The 16,790-nt window shown below is 51.3% G+C and overlaps 7 protein-coding genes across 7 annotated transcripts; 3 read left to right on the top strand and 4 right to left on the bottom strand.

Moving 5' to 3' along the window:
• Positions 1–675: 675 nt before the first annotated feature.
• Positions 676–4,295, bottom strand: BDW47DRAFT_125683 (peroxidase/cytochrome P450 family protein; the record flags this gene model as incomplete). Its single annotated transcript, XM_024816425.1, has 7 exons — positions 676–1,020; positions 1,105–1,231; positions 1,288–3,466; positions 3,520–3,712; positions 3,768–3,816; positions 3,877–3,974; positions 4,029–4,295. The coding sequence occupies 7 exons, from the start codon at positions 4,293–4,295 to the stop codon at positions 676–678; spliced, it is 3,258 nt and encodes a 1,085-aa protein (XP_024672267.1).
• A 1,719-nt stretch (positions 4,296–6,014) lies between these two features.
• BDW47DRAFT_30179 (trans-2-enoyl-CoA reductase (NADPH) TSC13) lies at positions 6,015–7,623 on the top strand. The gene is made up of 2 exons (XM_024818701.1): positions 6,015–6,295; positions 6,366–7,623. Exons 1-2 carry the CDS (start codon positions 6,256–6,258, stop codon positions 7,268–7,270), a joined length of 945 nt encoding a protein of 314 aa, XP_024672266.1. The 5' UTR covers positions 6,015–6,255; the 3' UTR covers positions 7,271–7,623.
• Position 7,624: 1 nt separating this feature from the next.
• On the bottom strand, positions 7,625–9,077 carry BDW47DRAFT_30183 (putative alpha-1,6-mannosyltransferase subunit). The gene is made up of 3 exons (XM_024818702.1): positions 8,631–9,077; positions 8,118–8,551; positions 7,625–8,049 (listed from the first exon to the last, which is right to left on the bottom strand). Exons 1-3 carry the CDS (start codon positions 8,917–8,919, stop codon positions 7,819–7,821), a joined length of 954 nt encoding a protein of 317 aa, XP_024672265.1. The 5' UTR covers positions 8,920–9,077; the 3' UTR covers positions 7,625–7,818.
• Positions 9,078–9,562: 485 nt separating this feature from the next.
• BDW47DRAFT_105574 (mitochondrial 54S ribosomal protein bL28m) lies at positions 9,563–10,566 on the bottom strand. Its single transcript, XM_024812601.1, has one exon. The coding sequence runs from the start codon at positions 10,458–10,460 to the stop codon at positions 9,819–9,821; it is 642 nt and encodes a 213-aa protein (XP_024672264.1). The 5' UTR covers positions 10,461–10,566; the 3' UTR covers positions 9,563–9,818.
• Positions 10,567–10,716: 150 nt separating this feature from the next.
• Positions 10,717–12,624, top strand: rvb1 (RuvB family ATP-dependent DNA helicase pontin). Its single transcript, XM_024812600.1, has 4 exons — positions 10,717–10,999; positions 11,072–11,291; positions 11,359–11,906; positions 11,962–12,624. The coding sequence occupies exons 1-4, from the start codon at positions 10,856–10,858 to the stop codon at positions 12,424–12,426; spliced, it is 1,377 nt and encodes a 458-aa protein (XP_024672263.1). The 5' UTR covers positions 10,717–10,855; the 3' UTR covers positions 12,427–12,624.
• Positions 12,625–12,670: 46 nt separating this feature from the next.
• BDW47DRAFT_30168 (uncharacterized protein) lies at positions 12,671–14,719 on the bottom strand. Its single transcript, XM_024818700.1, has 3 exons — positions 14,201–14,719; positions 13,407–14,143; positions 12,671–13,347 (listed from the first exon to the last, which is right to left on the bottom strand). The coding sequence occupies exons 1-3, from the start codon at positions 14,412–14,414 to the stop codon at positions 12,718–12,720; spliced, it is 1,581 nt and encodes a 526-aa protein (XP_024672262.1). The 5' UTR covers positions 14,415–14,719; the 3' UTR covers positions 12,671–12,717.
• A 906-nt stretch (positions 14,720–15,625) lies between these two features.
• On the top strand, positions 15,626–16,752 carry BDW47DRAFT_30161 (v-SNARE protein VTI1). Its single transcript, XM_024818699.1, has 3 exons — positions 15,626–15,904; positions 15,975–16,381; positions 16,472–16,752. Exons 1-3 carry the CDS (start codon positions 15,725–15,727, stop codon positions 16,557–16,559), a joined length of 675 nt encoding a protein of 224 aa, XP_024672261.1. The 5' UTR covers positions 15,626–15,724; the 3' UTR covers positions 16,560–16,752.
• The last annotated feature ends 38 nt before the right edge of the window (positions 16,753–16,790 follow it).

Raw genomic sequence — 16,790 nt, 5'->3', positions numbered from 1 at the left:
AAGGGAAAAGAAATGTAAGAGCGATAGTACCGGTAGTTGGAAGGTTCGTGAAATTATCCCAATGATGGAGCTCTGGCGGAGCGGGTCTTCTTCCCCGCCGAAGCAACAACTCAGTACTACTTATTAGTAGCCCTGTTTCGCCCAGACTCTTTCAACTGGTACTGTAATGGTTGAGTTAGGTAACTAATTGACGGTACCAAATATTATTTATAAGCTGATCTGAGAGGGTCAGCCTGGTATTTAGGTAGTGATCTCGCAGCCTTATGAAATGGGTATCCCTGGCAATCGGGTACCCCTCATGTTGATATCACTTATATTATTAAGTTCACTGTTAGATATCATCACTGCTATCCATATAACAACTGGGTTTCTTTGTTCGTATTCACTAACATCCAGTATATTTACTTACATCCAGTATAGCTTACTGTGGTTATCTTTTGATGGTGTCATACAATCAGTAAAGCCAGGAGGAACTGTCATATCCAAATCTTATAGTGACTCATGCCTTGAACAACCCTTTACATTCCAGGAAGCACTACTAATTCACAGAGAAGCAAAATAATCAAAAGTCAGCAGCAAGGAGTAATAACAGGAACAATCATGGTTCACTGCTGTACTAGCATCCAATTTATGGGGTGGCCGTCTTTGCCATTAACCTGAAGAGCATCCGTCCGTTCACTGCACAATACCCAGGCTAGCCTTCAGATCCGCCAGGTCGCCATCCCATTGGATCTTCATCGTCGTCGGGAAGGGAGAAAAGCCACTCTGATCGGCAGACATATACTTTGCAATGCCCCCGGGCCCGGAGAGCCTCTTCAGTTGCCCGTGGGGTCCGGGAGCCCGACGCAGGTTGTCCAGCCGGCCGATAACTTTCAGCATCGTGGTCAATGCCATTTGACACATGCCCAGGCCCAAACACTGGTGTGGTCCGAAGCCAAAATGGGCGTACAGATTCATGTCACGGTCCAGTTTGACTTTTTCGGGTTCTGGGAAGCTAACGGGATCCATGCTTGCAGTGACCTGGAGGGTTTCGCCCACGCATTAGCCATGATCGTGCTCTTGATTTTTTTATTTTTTATTTTTTTCACCCTGGGAGTTGCTTACCAAATTACATAGAATGTGCTCTCCTGCCTCGAGTTCCACGTTCTTGCCGCCGTCCTCGACACCCGTGGGCTTTGTCACCACGCGGGGCAAAGCAACGGATGATCGCAACCGTGCACCCTCCATGAAGCTACGCGTGGTAAGTACTCTGTCAGGAGAATGCCGAGGTTTCGGACTGTCACTTACTATCGGGTCAACAGATTGTCTGCTGCGGCGTTGTTTGCCTTAGCCAGACGGTTAATCTCAGGGAGATGCTCGGCTCCCTCTGGGGACAGGTAGTAGTCAAGACATTGGGAGAAGAGCTGTGCTTGGTTGGCTACCATTCCACCAGCGGTGGGTAGAATGTGAGTCCACACAATTTCGTTCGCAGGCTTGCCCGAATCAAGCAGGCGTTGGATCATGTGTGTGCCATACTCGCTGAGCACGTCATGCCGATGAAGATTATGCACGATATTCGCGATAAACCCCGTCTTGCTGACCAGTTCGACATTGGCCATGGTAAGCTGACCGAGCTGCTGTGTCACCTCGCGCGCGCCTTGGTTGAGTTCGAAAGATTTCGCCATATCAGCATCGTAAAAGATTGAGGTAAAGACAACGGCCATGAGCTTGTACAGCTCTGACTCGGTGAAGATACCCCGTGGGTTTGCTTCGGTTTTCAAGGGAAGGGAGAAAACAGAAGCGCAGAAGTGGACTTGCGCAAGGTTCGCAATATCTCGGACTACGTCCACCTGGTTGACCCCGGCGATCTGGTAAGAGTTCTTCTCCAGAAGTTGTAGCGTGATCTCCTCGTAGAACTTCTTGACCTCGAGCTTCCAGTCCTTGGCATACAAGGCGTTGTGCATCATTTTCCGCGACTCGGCATTAGGCTTCCTATCACCAGATAGCATGAAGTCTCTACCGTACGGCTTGTTGCTGTTGTGCATCAAGAACTCAATCTTTTTGCCCCATGTAACATTGAATGTCTCAGGGTCCGCTAGCACCGACATACAGGCAGAATGAGATGTCAACATTTTCGGGGGAGGGGTGAAAGCAGGCTTAGCCCAGCTGTACTTCTCAGCAGAGCCAATGTTTGTGTGGATCTTTTGGTTCTCCGATGGAATGACGAGTGGGAAGTGAGCATAGATCGAATTCCCCTGGAAATGGTTTGGGAATGCCCGCAGTACGAGCTTGGAGAAGACATGGCCTTGGTCGACAGTGTCCGAGGCTTGAATCTCCTTGTATGCCCAGTTCGTCAGATGTTTCGGCGTAAAGTCGACCGTGTAAAACCGATCACCCCGAACCAATGCGACCGCATCAGAGAGAACGGCTCTGGATACCGTAAAGTTGGTACACAGGCCACTTCCGGGAGTCATGGGCTCTTTTGTGTCCTCTACGATGATTCCCGGGTAGATCTCCACGAGGTCCGGATGGTCGTACAGCCGCTTGAGCTGATCCGCGATATAGGGATCGGGGTTGATATCCTCGAACGTCTTGTGGGGGGCCAGGTTAAAGTATTTTCGAAACTCGTTCAGCGTAGCCAGGTTCCAAGATCGCGCTTGCTTGATACCAAGGGCTTCGATACTTCTAAAGATCGTTGGGACGTGAGAAGCACCGAAGGCACCCGCGCAGTCTTCAACGCTTTCCTCGAAAATCTTGACCAAATCATCGTCATCGAACGATCCATCCGGTCCGCGTTGCAGGTTGGCAAGTGGGCGATCCTCGGGTTGTTCGGGCAACTTCGCCTCCCATCGACCAAGAGCTCGGATGAATTCTTCTTGAGTGACGGTCGTAAGGTCTTTCCCGTGAAGGAGCTCTTTGAAGGCACCTTCCGTCCATTTCTCATCGCGTTGGGAGACACAAGCATGCCAGCGATACACGAGATTGAATTCGGCAGAGACTTGATTTCCCGTGGCCTGTGCCGCGGCCTCGCCAAGTAGGCTGTCTTTCATTTCCGCCCGGGGGTCGAGACTCCAAGTACTGTCCGTCCGGTTGACGTTCAGGATCGTTCGGACATAGTCCTTGAGGATGATATTGACATATAGACCACAGGTGACCAGCCGGCCGGTTTGGAAGAGATCATTGTCGTATTTCGCACACTCTTTCTCCTTAGACTGATCTGGCTTGGTAAACCGGCCACCTTCGTTGATCGATGCCAACTGCTCGACCACATAGTTGTGAAATCGATTGAACATAATCAAAAGGACGCCAACACCAGGGGGGAATCCCAGGACCCTCTTAGTAGAGAAACAGTCGGGTTTGAGCTTTCCATCCTTGAACGTCCTAACAAGATTCTGTTCGTCTTGGTTATTGCCATACAGCGGTGCAAGATCGAGATAGGATGAAGCGGCGGAGACCGTGCTATCGGCTCGGTCCGTTTGGAACAAGTCTTGATGTCGGTCAGCGACACAGCAGTCCGGGAGAATTTTGTCTCACTCTTACCGTGGATGATAATTGAAGCAATGTAGAATAGAACGCTGGATATCTTGTTGGGGTGTTCCTTGAAGTCTTTCCGTGCCAGGAGACTGTCGAAAAGGGTCTCGGGGTCTGGGAGTGCAGGAGACTGAACAGTAGTCGGCCTTACAGACCTAGCATAGTGAGAGCCCGCAGCTCCAAGGTGAGGCCACAAAGCATTCTACGTTCCATGTGAGTGAGATTTAGCAATAGGATCGGGGCGAAGGGTTACATACATTGCCTGACCCATCTGCCTTCCGGTACAAAGACTCGTGCCCAAGATACCTGAACGGGAATGTTAGTCTCGTGTTCCCATGGAAGATGGAATGTCGTCAGTCAACGTACGAGAGAGGTGGGTGTTCCAGGTCATTCCACAATTGATTGAGAAAGGTGTTCGTCAAAGCTTTGCTGCTTCTCGAGGTAGAAGGGAGGCCCGAAGCGAGCTGTCGCGAGATGAGCGTCAAGCATAAATCTCAAGGATAACATGATCAACATACCTGGACCAATCGCTCCATAACGTACTGCTTGTCATCAACGGGCCCCCCTGTCGCGGCATTTTTGGTAAGCTCCACGATGGTTTTGACATCGTCGAGGTCGACATGACTCAGGTCTTGAACAAGTCCTGTGTCCGTTGACGTGGGGACATAAGTCCCGTCCCCTGTTTCGGTAGGTAGGGGTCGCAATGAAGCGGATACAGTTTTTTCAATCTGCGAGATGGCTTTCCCGATTCCATTGAGCATGGAACCATTATTGGCTTCACCCATTCTAGATGAAAGTCCAGGCGTCGCCTGTGATCCTATATATGTAAAGTTCGAAGCAGTTGATTACAACTGACTTGTAACCGATCAGTATTGCAAGATTCCCAGTCTGTGTAGTAAACATAAACATGAGAGGCATTAGATATCGCGACGAAGAGGATACAGGGGAAGACCCCGAATGATATTGAAAGTCACATGGGCTTCAGTGTATGGCAGTAAGGGTGAAAACACATACAGTCTTGTCCGAAAACGGCCTGAAGGACGCCGAGTGCCTCACCAACCAGGACCGACTCAAACTACCACTCTGAGGAGATCAGTGGGGTTGGGGTATCAATGATGTCGATGGCAGGGGATTGGGCCAGAAATTTTATATTCAAGAAGGGCAGGTGTTTTAGATTCGACGATAACAAAAATTAGGTTCAGTGCCGGAAAGAATCCTCCGACAGTCTCGGATGGTGAGGGGAAATATAACAGATAGAAAATTTACACAACAGTATCATAGAATTCCCAAGTAGACCAATAGATTGTCTATTGAAGAATCTCGAGGGCCGGGTTGATGCAGGTCATTTATAACCGGAATTATCAAGGTATCATTGTCATTATGGTTAGATTGGCAACCAGGCTGATGGGTTGGATTATACTCCCTGCCAGGGATTGTGCCAGTGCGGCTGAAGGGATAGTTCTCGGCCTCCCCGTTACTAGTAGGAGCTGGACACGAGTGCTAGTGAGATAGTAATTTTTTTTATCTGTGCAGGACCGAGTTCCACAGCCTATGCCTATCCTTCTGATTTGCCCACGAGGCTTCACGACCAAGGGATTGGCAATCAACCTATTAGAATTGGTTTGTTTAGCCGATTGAGGAGCTGAGCGATGGGGGCGAAAGTTGAAGATCGTGGAGAAACTAGTGTAACGGAGCAGCCCGTCAGGTGGAAGCTTCGGGGAGTTCGAGAGAAATTAATCTCGAGTACCTAACACTATAGACTGCAGCTATACCGCATAGAGGGGGGGTGCTGATGACGGTTGGGACAAGTCCGGTCTATCTCCGAGCACAGCCAACGAGCTGATATAATGACGCTAGACCATGGACTTGACAGGCGATGCAAAATGACAATAGTGGTAGAAGCCTCGTTTCTATGACTGTGGGGTGCTTTCTGGGGTTGGCAGATGTACAATGGGATAGTATAAATTAGGTAGTGTGTACAACGGTAACATGAGCAAACCAAAATGCTCCGAAATATTTTTCTATCCTTGATTGCTTTCAGGTATCAACAATCAATTACACCTCAATTTTCTAGCGATCAATTTTCAATAGTCGGGGATTGTTACGAAATGTCTTTGGTAGCCTCATGACGCAAGAGCCCACCACCAATTTACATAATATTATATTGAACTGAACTTCATTGTCTCAGATGAGAGATAGGGCCCCCAGTTCCTGGCTTCAGTTAGGCCAGTGGCGCATTGTAGGAAGAAATAGACAGTGCCACTGCCCCGGCCAGTTGCCCCGACTCTTCCGTACACAGTATGGTTCCAAACCCCCAGCCAGCCAGCTTTCTAGATAGCCTCGCAGCCTTCCCAAGATGCCTGCTAGTTGATGATGTTATATCACGGCCTGGGAAGAAGCAATTGTAAGATTGTAAATAGAGGGCTGTGCATTCGACTATTCCATTATGCAGGGTGGTCGGGACATAAATATGGCACACGATATATGCAGTACTTTGGATCCTGCCAGGTCAAACAACGATGGAGTCCCTGCGTATCATGCGTATGGCCGGTGCAGAACGGTCACGTGGCCTGTGGTTGCCGAGGCCTGGCGGTAGTTAGCCCAAGCTATCTTAGGCAATCTTGATTTTCATTGTCACCACCATTGTTCAAGTCCCTCATCACATTGCTTGGAATCAAGTGCATGTGTGTGTCTGCGAGTGGAAATTGGCTGGTTTATTGAAATCACACCCATCTCACAGCATCAATGGCTTCTCCATCCATCACCCTGGCTGTTCAGCCACGGGGTACGTGTCGCTCTCAGCTGCCTGGTTCAACGGTCTATACTACTCGAGACTGACATGGGGGATTGTTTAGGAAATCTCGGCAAGAAAATCCCTAAGGAGGTTCAGATTGCTTCGGATGCATCCACCCAGGAGATTTACCAATCGCTCGCCAAAGTGTCGGGTCTCTCCATCCACCGCTTGAGAATCACCAAGGCCAGTGACCGGAGCTTGGTGCCGAATTCCAAGAACGACACGATCACCAGCACCGGTCTGAGCCCGAAAGATGTGCTTCAGGTCAAGGATCTGGGCCCCCAGATCAGCTGGCGCACCGTCTTCATCATCGAATACCTCGGACCCATGCTCATCCCGGCCCTGTTCCTCTTCCCCCTCCGCCCGTACCTCTACTTCAACTTCGACAAGCCCATCCCGGAGCCGTCCGACCTCCAGATCCTCCTCTGCGGTCTCCTCACCCTCCACTTCCTGAAGCGCGAATATGAGACCATCTTCGTCCACCGATTCAGCAACGCGACCATGCCAGCCTTCAACATCGTCAAGAACAGCGGCCACTACTGGGTGCTTGCGGGATTCAACATCGCCTACTGGGCCTTCCGCCCCGATGCCGCCGCTGCGGTCTCGACCTCCCAGGCGAATCCCATCCTTCTCTACACCGGTGTAGCTCTCTTCGTATTCGCCGAGCTCGCCAACCTCAACGCCCACCTGGTCCTCCGTGACCTGCGCCGCCCCGGTACCACGGACAGGGGTATCCCCTCCGGATTCGGATTTAGCCTTGTGACGTGCCCCAACTACCTGTTCGAAATCCTGGCCTGGGTTGGAGTCTACCTGGTCAGCGGACTCAGCTGGAGCGTCCTGTTCTTCATCATCGTCGGTGGTGGTCAGATGGCCGCGTGGGCCTCGAAGAAGGAACGCCGCTACCGCAAGGAATTCGGCGACAAGTACAAGCGCAAGAGGTCCGTCATGATTCCTGGCATCTACTAGAGTGGATGCAAGCAGACGTTGCTGTGACACATGCGAGCCGGGGGTCGGGCACACTTCGGTTTAAACCAGGCCTGGTCTCGGCCAATTGCGTGTGCGCTGGCTCGTCATGGGACAGGGCATGTCCCTTTATATTCCGTGATATGGAGGATCCGTCTTCCTCCATACACATGTATGTTTAAAGTGATACGATTGCGTTTGCAAAGGATACCCTTCTTGGGTGCTATCCCGAGCAGGGGGGGGGAACAACCCCCAGTTTACCCTCAGGTGTAATATGATGCACGATATTTCTTCAATGCATTGAAGCTATCATCTTGTAGCCAGCTAGCTAATTTCTATAATCAAACGAGCAAACCCCTGCACCAAGAACACCGAGTAAAAGAAACAAACAAAAAACCCCATCGAAAAAAAAACCACATGAACAAACCCCCCTACCACAACCCAACCCTAACTCCACATAGCCAACCCATAAAAAGTATTGAAACCACGTTCCTAATTGTACAGTCACAGGGTGAAGCTGAAAGGAGAATGAATCACTTGGTGGCTCTCTTTCATTCATTCTTCAGCTTCTTCGCCCAAAGTTGGTAGTACGGGTCCATCTCCTTCTCACAGCTCCGGCTGGGTTCGGTGTCACACCCGTTGAACCGAATGATCAAGTCCCCGTCTTTGTAAGTCCCGTCTGCCACGGCGCCCGTGGAGTCTCGGCTGTAGGCGTTGATTGCCCGCTGGGGGATGAGAGCCAGCCGGGCCAGGATGGTCGGATGCCACTGGACGAGATGGTCCTAGAGGTAATGGTCAGCACTGACAGCCACACACAAACACGACAATCGGCGATAAAAGAACTACATACCAACGAGTGCGTCTCCGCCCTAGCAAAATTATAGCTCCGATACAACGGGTCAAACCAAATATCCAAGAAGAAGCGCGAGAACTCGCCCTGTCGAATGAGAAAGCTCCCCGAGCTCAAGTCATCGCTGTCCGTGGAGACGATCAGATCGACGTCTTCGGCGCGCAGATGCGCGTACGTCTTGATGATGCTATCGGGCGGCACGACGGGGACATCCTTGCGCATCAGCGACTCCAGACGGCTCTTGTCGAGGACGTGCGATTCTAGCGACTGGCTCGGGTTCATGAAGAGCGCGTGGGCGTCGAGGTGGAAGAAGAACTTCGAGTACGGGTTGGATGCCATCGCGTGGCGGACGGCGGGGACGAGCACCCAGCTGCGCGGCGCACCTTCCAGCGACGATTCGTAGTCGGCGACGTTCGCGAAGTAGTTGGTATAGCCTGCGTCCGCGAGATTGTGGTCAGTTGGGGACTGAGCTCCGTGAGGAGAGGGTGGTCTCCGGTCGGCTTAGGCACTTACCATGTCGCTTGGCGTAGTCTTCCCTGTTCTTGATGATCTTCTGGATATAGGCATCGCTGAAGAGCGCCCTGTCGAGGACTGTGACGATGACGACGCTGGGGGTTCCGGCGGGGACTGCCGAGGTGCCGGTGCTGGTGTAGAACAGCTGCGAGAGAAGGAAGAAGACCGCGAGGAGCGCAAAGGCCAGAATACCAACAGCCTTGAGTTGTTTCCGACGCTGGAGGGAGAACCGAGGGGCTCGACCGTAAGGACTCTGGAGGTTCCTCCGAGGAGGCACGGCAAACTGCATGGCGAAAGCGAGGCGAAACTATTCCGCCCCCGTACACTCAGATTCTAGGCTTGCTTGCGATTCGACGAGGGTGGTTGGTGTTCAGGGACCCTGGAAATCAGGACATTACTGGGGACGTCCGAGGCCTGTCTTCCTTTTTATTTCGTCACTTTCTTCGCAAGAGATAAGTGGGGGAAGAAAGAGTGTCGCTCAGTTCCTGTACCTTACCATCGACATGACCGTCTGTAGGCCGGATCCGGAAATTAATCGCGGATCATTTTTGGCCCGGGTCGATTCGAGGCTCGAGTCGCCAAGAACGTGGATAGTCTCAAATTGCTTCAATTCAGGAACACTCGGTGGAGCTGCCATTCGGTTTCTTATTAGACATCTCTTGTTGGCTGATGGCTATCATAGATAGTGTGATGGGACGACAAATAGCGGGGCTTACAATATATTTGTCTCCGTATACTTCGATAATATACCTATAACCGAGTGGAGTATGGAAAGGAACGTTCCCTCTACCCTTCATTAGCACAACTAGAGGTTTCAAGTTGAGAACATTGCTATGAAGGCATGGTCAACAGAAGACAAAACATTTTTGACCTCTCGTTGACCACCACATGACGATCTACAGAAAATGCCTTGCTTACATGAAGGGCCTGAATCACAATTGCACATGAAATTGAGGAAATCTAACCCTGAAGTGGACCAAATATAAATACATTGTAAGCAAATCATTCATGCAAATCGAAGAAACCCTATACAACTGGAGTTGCTTCCCTCGTCATCTTGAGGATAGTGGCTGCCCTGATAACGGGGGAAGACAGTCAACCACGTGTAAATCGAAGTACTAGTACAGACGCCTCGCTCGTCGAAGACATCGACTGTCAATATAGGCCGCTATCGCTTGCTCTCTTCCGCTAATACAGCTGCTTGTTGTAGAACGGTTTCGTGGCCTCCTTGATGTTGGTCTGGTCCTCCTCCGCTTGTGCTTTCAACTCCGCTTCCTTCTGCTTCACCCATTCCTCGAAAGTCGGCGGCTCAGGCAGCCCCAAGCGCTTTCGCTCCTGCTTGAATTGTTCCTGTATCTTTGGCGTCTGCATCACACGCCACCTCAACTCCCACCCGAACATGCCGAGCTCCCTAACTCGACCGGGTTTGTCGTCCAGCAGGTACTGGTCAAGACCACCAGCCTTGCGGATCGTCCTCAGGGCCTTTCGCGTGACCTTAATGAATAGATCTTCACCGAGTGCCTCGCTGTGGATCTTCTTTCTGCGCACGTTGGGCTTCCATGACCGTCGTGTCTTGCCCTCGTTGCGACCTTGGGAGATTTTATTGCCGAAACTGATCTGCACGCCGCCGTAGAGACCCGAGTCTGCTTGCTTGTAAACGTATTTCGGTCCGAACGGATACGGCGGGATGTATTCCGGTAGCGTGCGCGTCTTCTGCGTAACCGGCGTTGAGGAAAAGGATCGTTTCGAGGTGTTTAACGAGATGTTGCGAAAGGCTGCCGAGAGGGAGGAGGGAAGAGACATGCTGGAACGAGCCTGCAATCCCGCCATTGTTGCGATCAAGATGCCGTGGCAGTATTTACCATGCCAGGAAAGGACGATAAATCAAGAAAAAGAGCGGGCGGGCCGACGAGATGTTGGTTGAGACGTGATTCGCAATATAGGATGTCGAAGTAGGCGTGGTCGGTCGGTGGTGAAAGAATTTGGGGCCGCTTGGGGCTGACCGCCCTGACAACGGACCACTACCATTGATCGATTGTTCCCCCAAGCTGCGCGCTCGAATTTCGGCCAGAAGCTTCCCCATTGCCTTCTTGCTCCCATCTTCAATTTTGCAACCGGCCAGTTCTAATAAATTCCTCATCTACTCGTTTTACATCCCTATTCATTGTCTTCTACTCCGATCGATCGTTTTTTGCCGGCACCGACGAGGCCGCAGTCCCTCCACCATGGTCCAGATCAGCGAAGTGAAGGGCAATTCGCGCGAAAACAGGACAGCCGCCCATACGCATATCAAGGGTCTAGGACTACGCTCTGATGGAACTGCAGAGCCGTCTAGTGATGGCTTCGTCGGGCAGGGGTCTGCCCGTGAGGTGCGCCCAAACTTATCTTCCTTGCGATTCTGCCAGAGACTTGTAGGCTAACGCAGAAATTCTCTTGCACAGGCATGTGGTGTCGTGGTGGACCTGATCAAGTCGAAGAAGATGGCCGGACGGGCTGTTCTTCTGGCTGGTGGCCCGGGAACGGGCAAGACGGCGCTTGCTCTCGGTGTTTCCCAGGAGCTGGGTACTAAGGTTCCATTCTGCCCTATCGTGGGCAGTGAGATCTACTCGGCCGAGGTCAAGAAGACTGAGGCCCTTATGGAGAACTTTCGAAGGGCTATTGGTATGCAGTGCTCTTTGCTGATCGATTTGCGAAGCACGGGCCCTGTGTGGCTAACTTGGATCTTTAGGCCTCCGTGTGCGCGAGACGAAGGAGGTGTACGAAGGCGAGGTGACGGAATTGACCCCCGAAGAAACCGAGAATCCATTGGGCGGCTACGGGCGGACAATCAGCCATCTGATCATTGGACTGAAGTCCGCAAAGGGGACTAAGAAGCTCCGTCTCGACCCCAGCATCTACGAAGCCATCCAGAAGGAACGAGTCACAGTCGGAGACGTCATCTATATCGAAGCGAACACCGGAGCCTGTAAGCGAGTTGGGCGGTCGGACGCGTACGCCACGGAATTCGATCTCGAAGCAGAGGAATACGTTCCCGTACCGAAGGGTGAAGTCCACAAGAAGAAGGAAATCGTCCAGGATGTGACGCTACATGACCTCGACATGGCCAATGCCCGGCCACAGGGCGGACAGGACGTTATGAGCATGATGGGACAGCTCATGAAGCCTAAGAAGACCGAGATCACGGACAAGTTGCGGCAGGAGATCAACAAGGTCGTCAACCGCTATATCGACCAAGGCGTTGCCGAACTTGTTCCAGGCGTTCTCTTCATCGACGAGGTATGTCAAAGATACACACCCCTCATTTCTCCCTTACTAACGCAGCCCCAACCAGGTCCACATGCTTGACATCGAATGCTTCACATATCTGAACCGGGCTCTCGAATCCTCTATCTCCCCGATCGTCATTCTCGCCTCCAACCGCGGGAATACCGTCATCCGCGGCACAGACGACATCACCGCAGCCCACGGCATCCCCACCGACCTCCTCGCCCGTCTCCTCATCATCCCCACCCACCCGTACGCCCCCGACGAGATCAAGACCATCATCCGCCTGCGGGCCAAGACAGAAGGTCTCAACATCACCGACCCCGCCCTTGAGAAGGTCTCCGAGCACGGCAGCAAGGTCAGTCTACGGTACGCTCTGCAGCTGCTGACGCCCGCGAGCATCCTGGCGCGAGTAAACGGACGACCGGGCGGCATCGAAGAGGCCGACGTGGTCGAGTGTGAGGATCTCTTCATTGACGCGAAGCGGAGTGCTGTTATCGTAAGCAAGGATAGCGAGAAGTTCTTGCTTTAATTTGCGATGATATATTCATCGGGATGGAATACTATAAAGAGACTACGGGATAAAAATGAAAAACCATCACGGGGGCTAGGAGGAGGGCAAGGACTACTCGACTGATGTGTATACCATGTCTGACACGTTGGAGGGTTTCATCATGAACTGGAATGGCGACTGTTTCATCTTAAATAACCTGTTTTACGCTAATGTCAACTATTCACTTAACTGTGTATTCCATTTCCCGTACGGGGTAGAGTATGTACAAATGGCGGAGGGTGAGACAGAAATATCCTGGGCCTCGGGTGATCAGGTTTGCTTCTTGCTTCTGATCACAGGCAACATCAGACCGAAATAGTACGCAACCGACACCGTCTTACCCCAAACAACCCGCAAGAAGACAAAAAGTAGTCCCAAAAGAAGTGCATACAGACGGAGTAGTCTAAGCGCTATGCGGATCAGGTTTCCTCTCAATCCCAAACTGACTACCAATGGTGCCGAATTCGCAGGTGTGCCATGGTAGTCTACCGAAAACGGCACCCGAGCACCCAAGTGTTCAATGGCGATTTCAAAGCTAGCAGTAATGGCATCTTCGAGATTGCCACGACCGGTCCAGGAGTAGCAATAGCTTAAGCCCCGTTCGTTCTGGATGGAGGGTAAACACTGCTGTGCGTAGAGGGAAGTGACGCTGGGTTCGGCGTCTGTGAACTCCCATATCCCTTGGACGAGGCCGGGATGCGGTGGTGTGAACGGGTTTAGCGTGATGAACACGCGGCCGAAGAGGTAGGTTGGGAGGTCTTGGAGCATGTTCACGTTGTATGTGAGGCAGGATTTAGGGAGTGTCGGGTGGGAGGAGACTGCGCATTGATGGCCGTAGCGGCTGTGGGGGTCGGTGGTGTAGTTGGAGGCGGGCCATTGCGGATTGCAACTTAGGTTGAGCTTGAGTGTGTTAGTGTCTGGTACAGATATCTGGTTGATCTGTGCGGATTGATACTCACGATGGGATCTGAATGTAGGATAGCAATGTTCCTTGAAGTTGCCAGGTCCTGGATTATACTCGTTTCCTCTATATCTAGGCAGCGGCCTAGGATATTTAGTATTTCGTGGCCGTCTACGGCCAGTATGACATGGTCAAAGACCATCTCTTGGTCATCAGCGCCTAGGAGGCTATATTGCTTCCCATTAAACTGGCGAATTCCCCGTACCCGGGTGTTGAGATGCACCTTTTCTGGAGGAAAGCCCTGAGTCATGGCTTGGACAAACTCGGTTGCTTTTGTGTCAATGCGCCGCCACTGAGGCCTTGCCTGTCGCGGATAGAGCAGTCGGTGGTCATATAAACAGTTAAGCATGGCGTCCACTGGGAGCTGCGGAAGAAGCCGGCTAGCATTTGTCTTCCACAGCATTGAGAGCAGCGGTGTTAGGTACTTGTCAGTGAAGCCGCTCGAGTACCCTTCGTCTGCGAGATACGCGTGCGTGTTGCATACCCGTTGGGTGTTTTTTGTCTTGGAGAACCTAGAACAGTCTGCTAGGACGTCTATGGCCATGTACTTTAGCCAGATGATGTCCATCAATGTGCGGTATGTCTCTAGGCTGAATAGGATCCATGGCTGCTGAATGATATCTTTCAAGATGCTCTCATGCCATGAAAAAGAGCCTGTGCAATCTGATGCGCCGAAACAGAATGGAACTTCTGATGTTTCTACCCTCAGATGACAAAGAAGGGACGCGAGGTTGGCTACAGGTAAACATTAGCTCCAGGATGGCATTGGTGGATGAGGCGAACAGAACTAACGGCAGGTCTCGGTATTGAATGATAATGACTCCGTATCCACATCGACTCTATGTCCATTGTGTTCAAATGGCACAGATTTGATCCTTCCACCGAGAGTGGAGGAGGCCTCGAATAAATGAACGTCGTGTGTGGAGTGCTGCAAGGCCCAAAAGGCAGAGATTCCTGAAGAGCCGCCTCCAATGATCGCGACGCGCTTGGGCTGATGCAGTGGCATGAGGGCGAAATTTGAGTGAGCTTTCCATTCAGCTCAGAAAGCAGTTCAAAGCTCTTTAGCCCAGAGCTAGATATGATGTCGAATGGGAGCACTGAAGAGACTCTTAAGTTATAGACAAGGTGAGACAGGCCTTGGTGAACTCTACTGCAATAATACCTGCTCCTTTAGCCCCCATACGAAGGTACGGCGGAGGGGCATTAGGGCCTCGAGAGCGAAGTAAGCAAGAGTGCGATACAGCGGGGAAGCATGTAATGGACTAGAGGCGCGATCTGGGACAATCCTGTTTAATAACCGCTTGAGATGCCGAGAATGTCTCTGTACACAGTACGGAGGATCAGACAGGTATGAGTGACCATATCAGATGACAACACTCGAGGTAACAATCATAATAGGAAGGCCAAGAATGGGTAAATTAGTTAATAGTTAGTTACCAGGAGTATTGTTTGGTGAGTCAGCAGATATCAAGGCCTGAAATATGTCCAGAAACCGAGGAATTATGTCCACTTGAACAGCATATTGGTTTGAGTTTCCCAATGCATTATGTGACGTCTTTCATTGGCCCCATAGTCGTGAACATTGAGGAGGTTAAGTCCGGGGTACTTTGGTGTATTGTGATTTGTAGAGGTCTAATTATTGCTCCACTAATCCAGCAATATTAATATGACATTTCAGAGAAGGACGGGTTTAACTTATGCAGTAATCCTGCTGTCAGCATACTCTGCGGAGTTCTGTTTATGTGGGAAATCGAATTGGACGCGGAGTCTCTCCGTGTCATTCCCCTATATCATTCACGAGACATATTCCATACAGGAAGTGGATCTGGGGAGCTGGCTTGTTTTCAGCCTATTCTATGAACCAGGTTCATATGAAGTAGTCACAGGGACGTAGTAATATGTGCTAAACACAGTAAATTACTGAGGAGATATGGTTGGGGAAGACATAGCCTCGGCCGGCAAGTCACGTGCTGATCAGCCCGCCTTGGTCCAGATGAGGTTAATCAATGTCACCGTCGGTCTATCATCAGCGTCACCGTCCTTGTCTCCACTCCAGACTCCTCTCTCCGCCACCTTGTCTGTCGCCCTATCGCCACTGCCTAGTACCACCCTATTCATCGGTCTTGCTCTACATCAGGGTGTGGGTTTTTTCGTCAAATCCGCACGGAAAAGTCATCTTCCAGGCAACAGCAAAGTTGCCGCCTACCGCTACACCTAACCCATATCGACTCGAAAAGCCGCAGTCCGCGACAGGCTATCGGACACACAGTCGAAACTACGACTTTCGTATCCCCAAAGAAACGCTATCGCATCACAATGGCGAACCCGTTGGATACCGATGCCGGGTCGGAGCTCTTCAGCAGCTACGAGGCCGAGTTCAAGCTGCTCCAGGCCGATTTTAACCAGAAACTAGACCAGATCTCCGAAGCCAGCGGCGAGCAACGGAAATCAGCGATTCGGATGGCAGCACAAGCCCAGGAGGAGGCCAATGAATTGGTTCGTGCCACACACACTTCACGAAAAAGAGCCGCATCAGTGAAATGTTCTAACCAGTTTAATACTGCAGTTGGAATCAATGCGCATAGAGAAACAGAACATTCCCTCAGAAGCACGATCGAAAGTGAACCAGCGGTTCCGCAACTACTCCAGCGACATGGATGAGGCGAAACGCAAGCTCAAATCTCTCTCCGACGACCGGAAAGCGCTCTTTGGCGACCGTTACACCGACGACCCTCAGGACGAGCACCTCGAGCAGAGACAACAGCTTTTGTCAGGGACGGATCGCCTGGAGCGCAGCTCCGCCCGGCTGCAGAACAGCCAGCGCATGGCCCTCGAAACGGAAGCCATCGGTCGCGGTACGCTGGGCGACTTGGGACAGCAGCGAGAGACTATCTTGCATGCCCGGCAGGGCCTCCAGATGAGCGAGGGTTACGTCGACACTAGCATCAAGACGCTGAGAGGCATGGCCCGTAGGTACTGACTCCCGTGTTACTTCTTTTTACATTGTCCCCTGTTATCCTCAGGGAATAGATTGCTGACATGTGGCGTTCGTCGATATTACAGGATGGCTACGAATCGGATGATTACGATTGCGATTATTACTGTGCTGGTGTTGTTGATTTTCGCCGTTATCTACAGCAAGTTTCATTGAGCGAAGGGCTATTAGGGCGTTATTGTGGTGTTGTTCTTCCTCGACCTTTTGTTTTCAATTTATGACACGCTTGTCTGTCCGCACAGACCACTCCAACTTGTATGATAGCGTTCCTTGAGCTTTAATAAGACCAGACGTTGGAGTCCGTGAATGCACGAATACAACGAATACAAACGATCGTAAATCCATTAATTCTAACATTGACTATCCAACATGAAGAGAGGGGTATCA

This window comes from Aspergillus candidus (genome assembly GCF_002847045.1).
Source record: "Aspergillus candidus strain CBS 102.13 unplaced genomic scaffold BDW47scaffold_21, whole genome shotgun sequence".
Lineage (NCBI taxonomy): Eukaryota > Fungi > Ascomycota > Eurotiomycetes > Eurotiales > Aspergillaceae > Aspergillus > Aspergillus candidus.
This window is presented reverse-complemented; position numbering and strand designations above follow the sequence as displayed.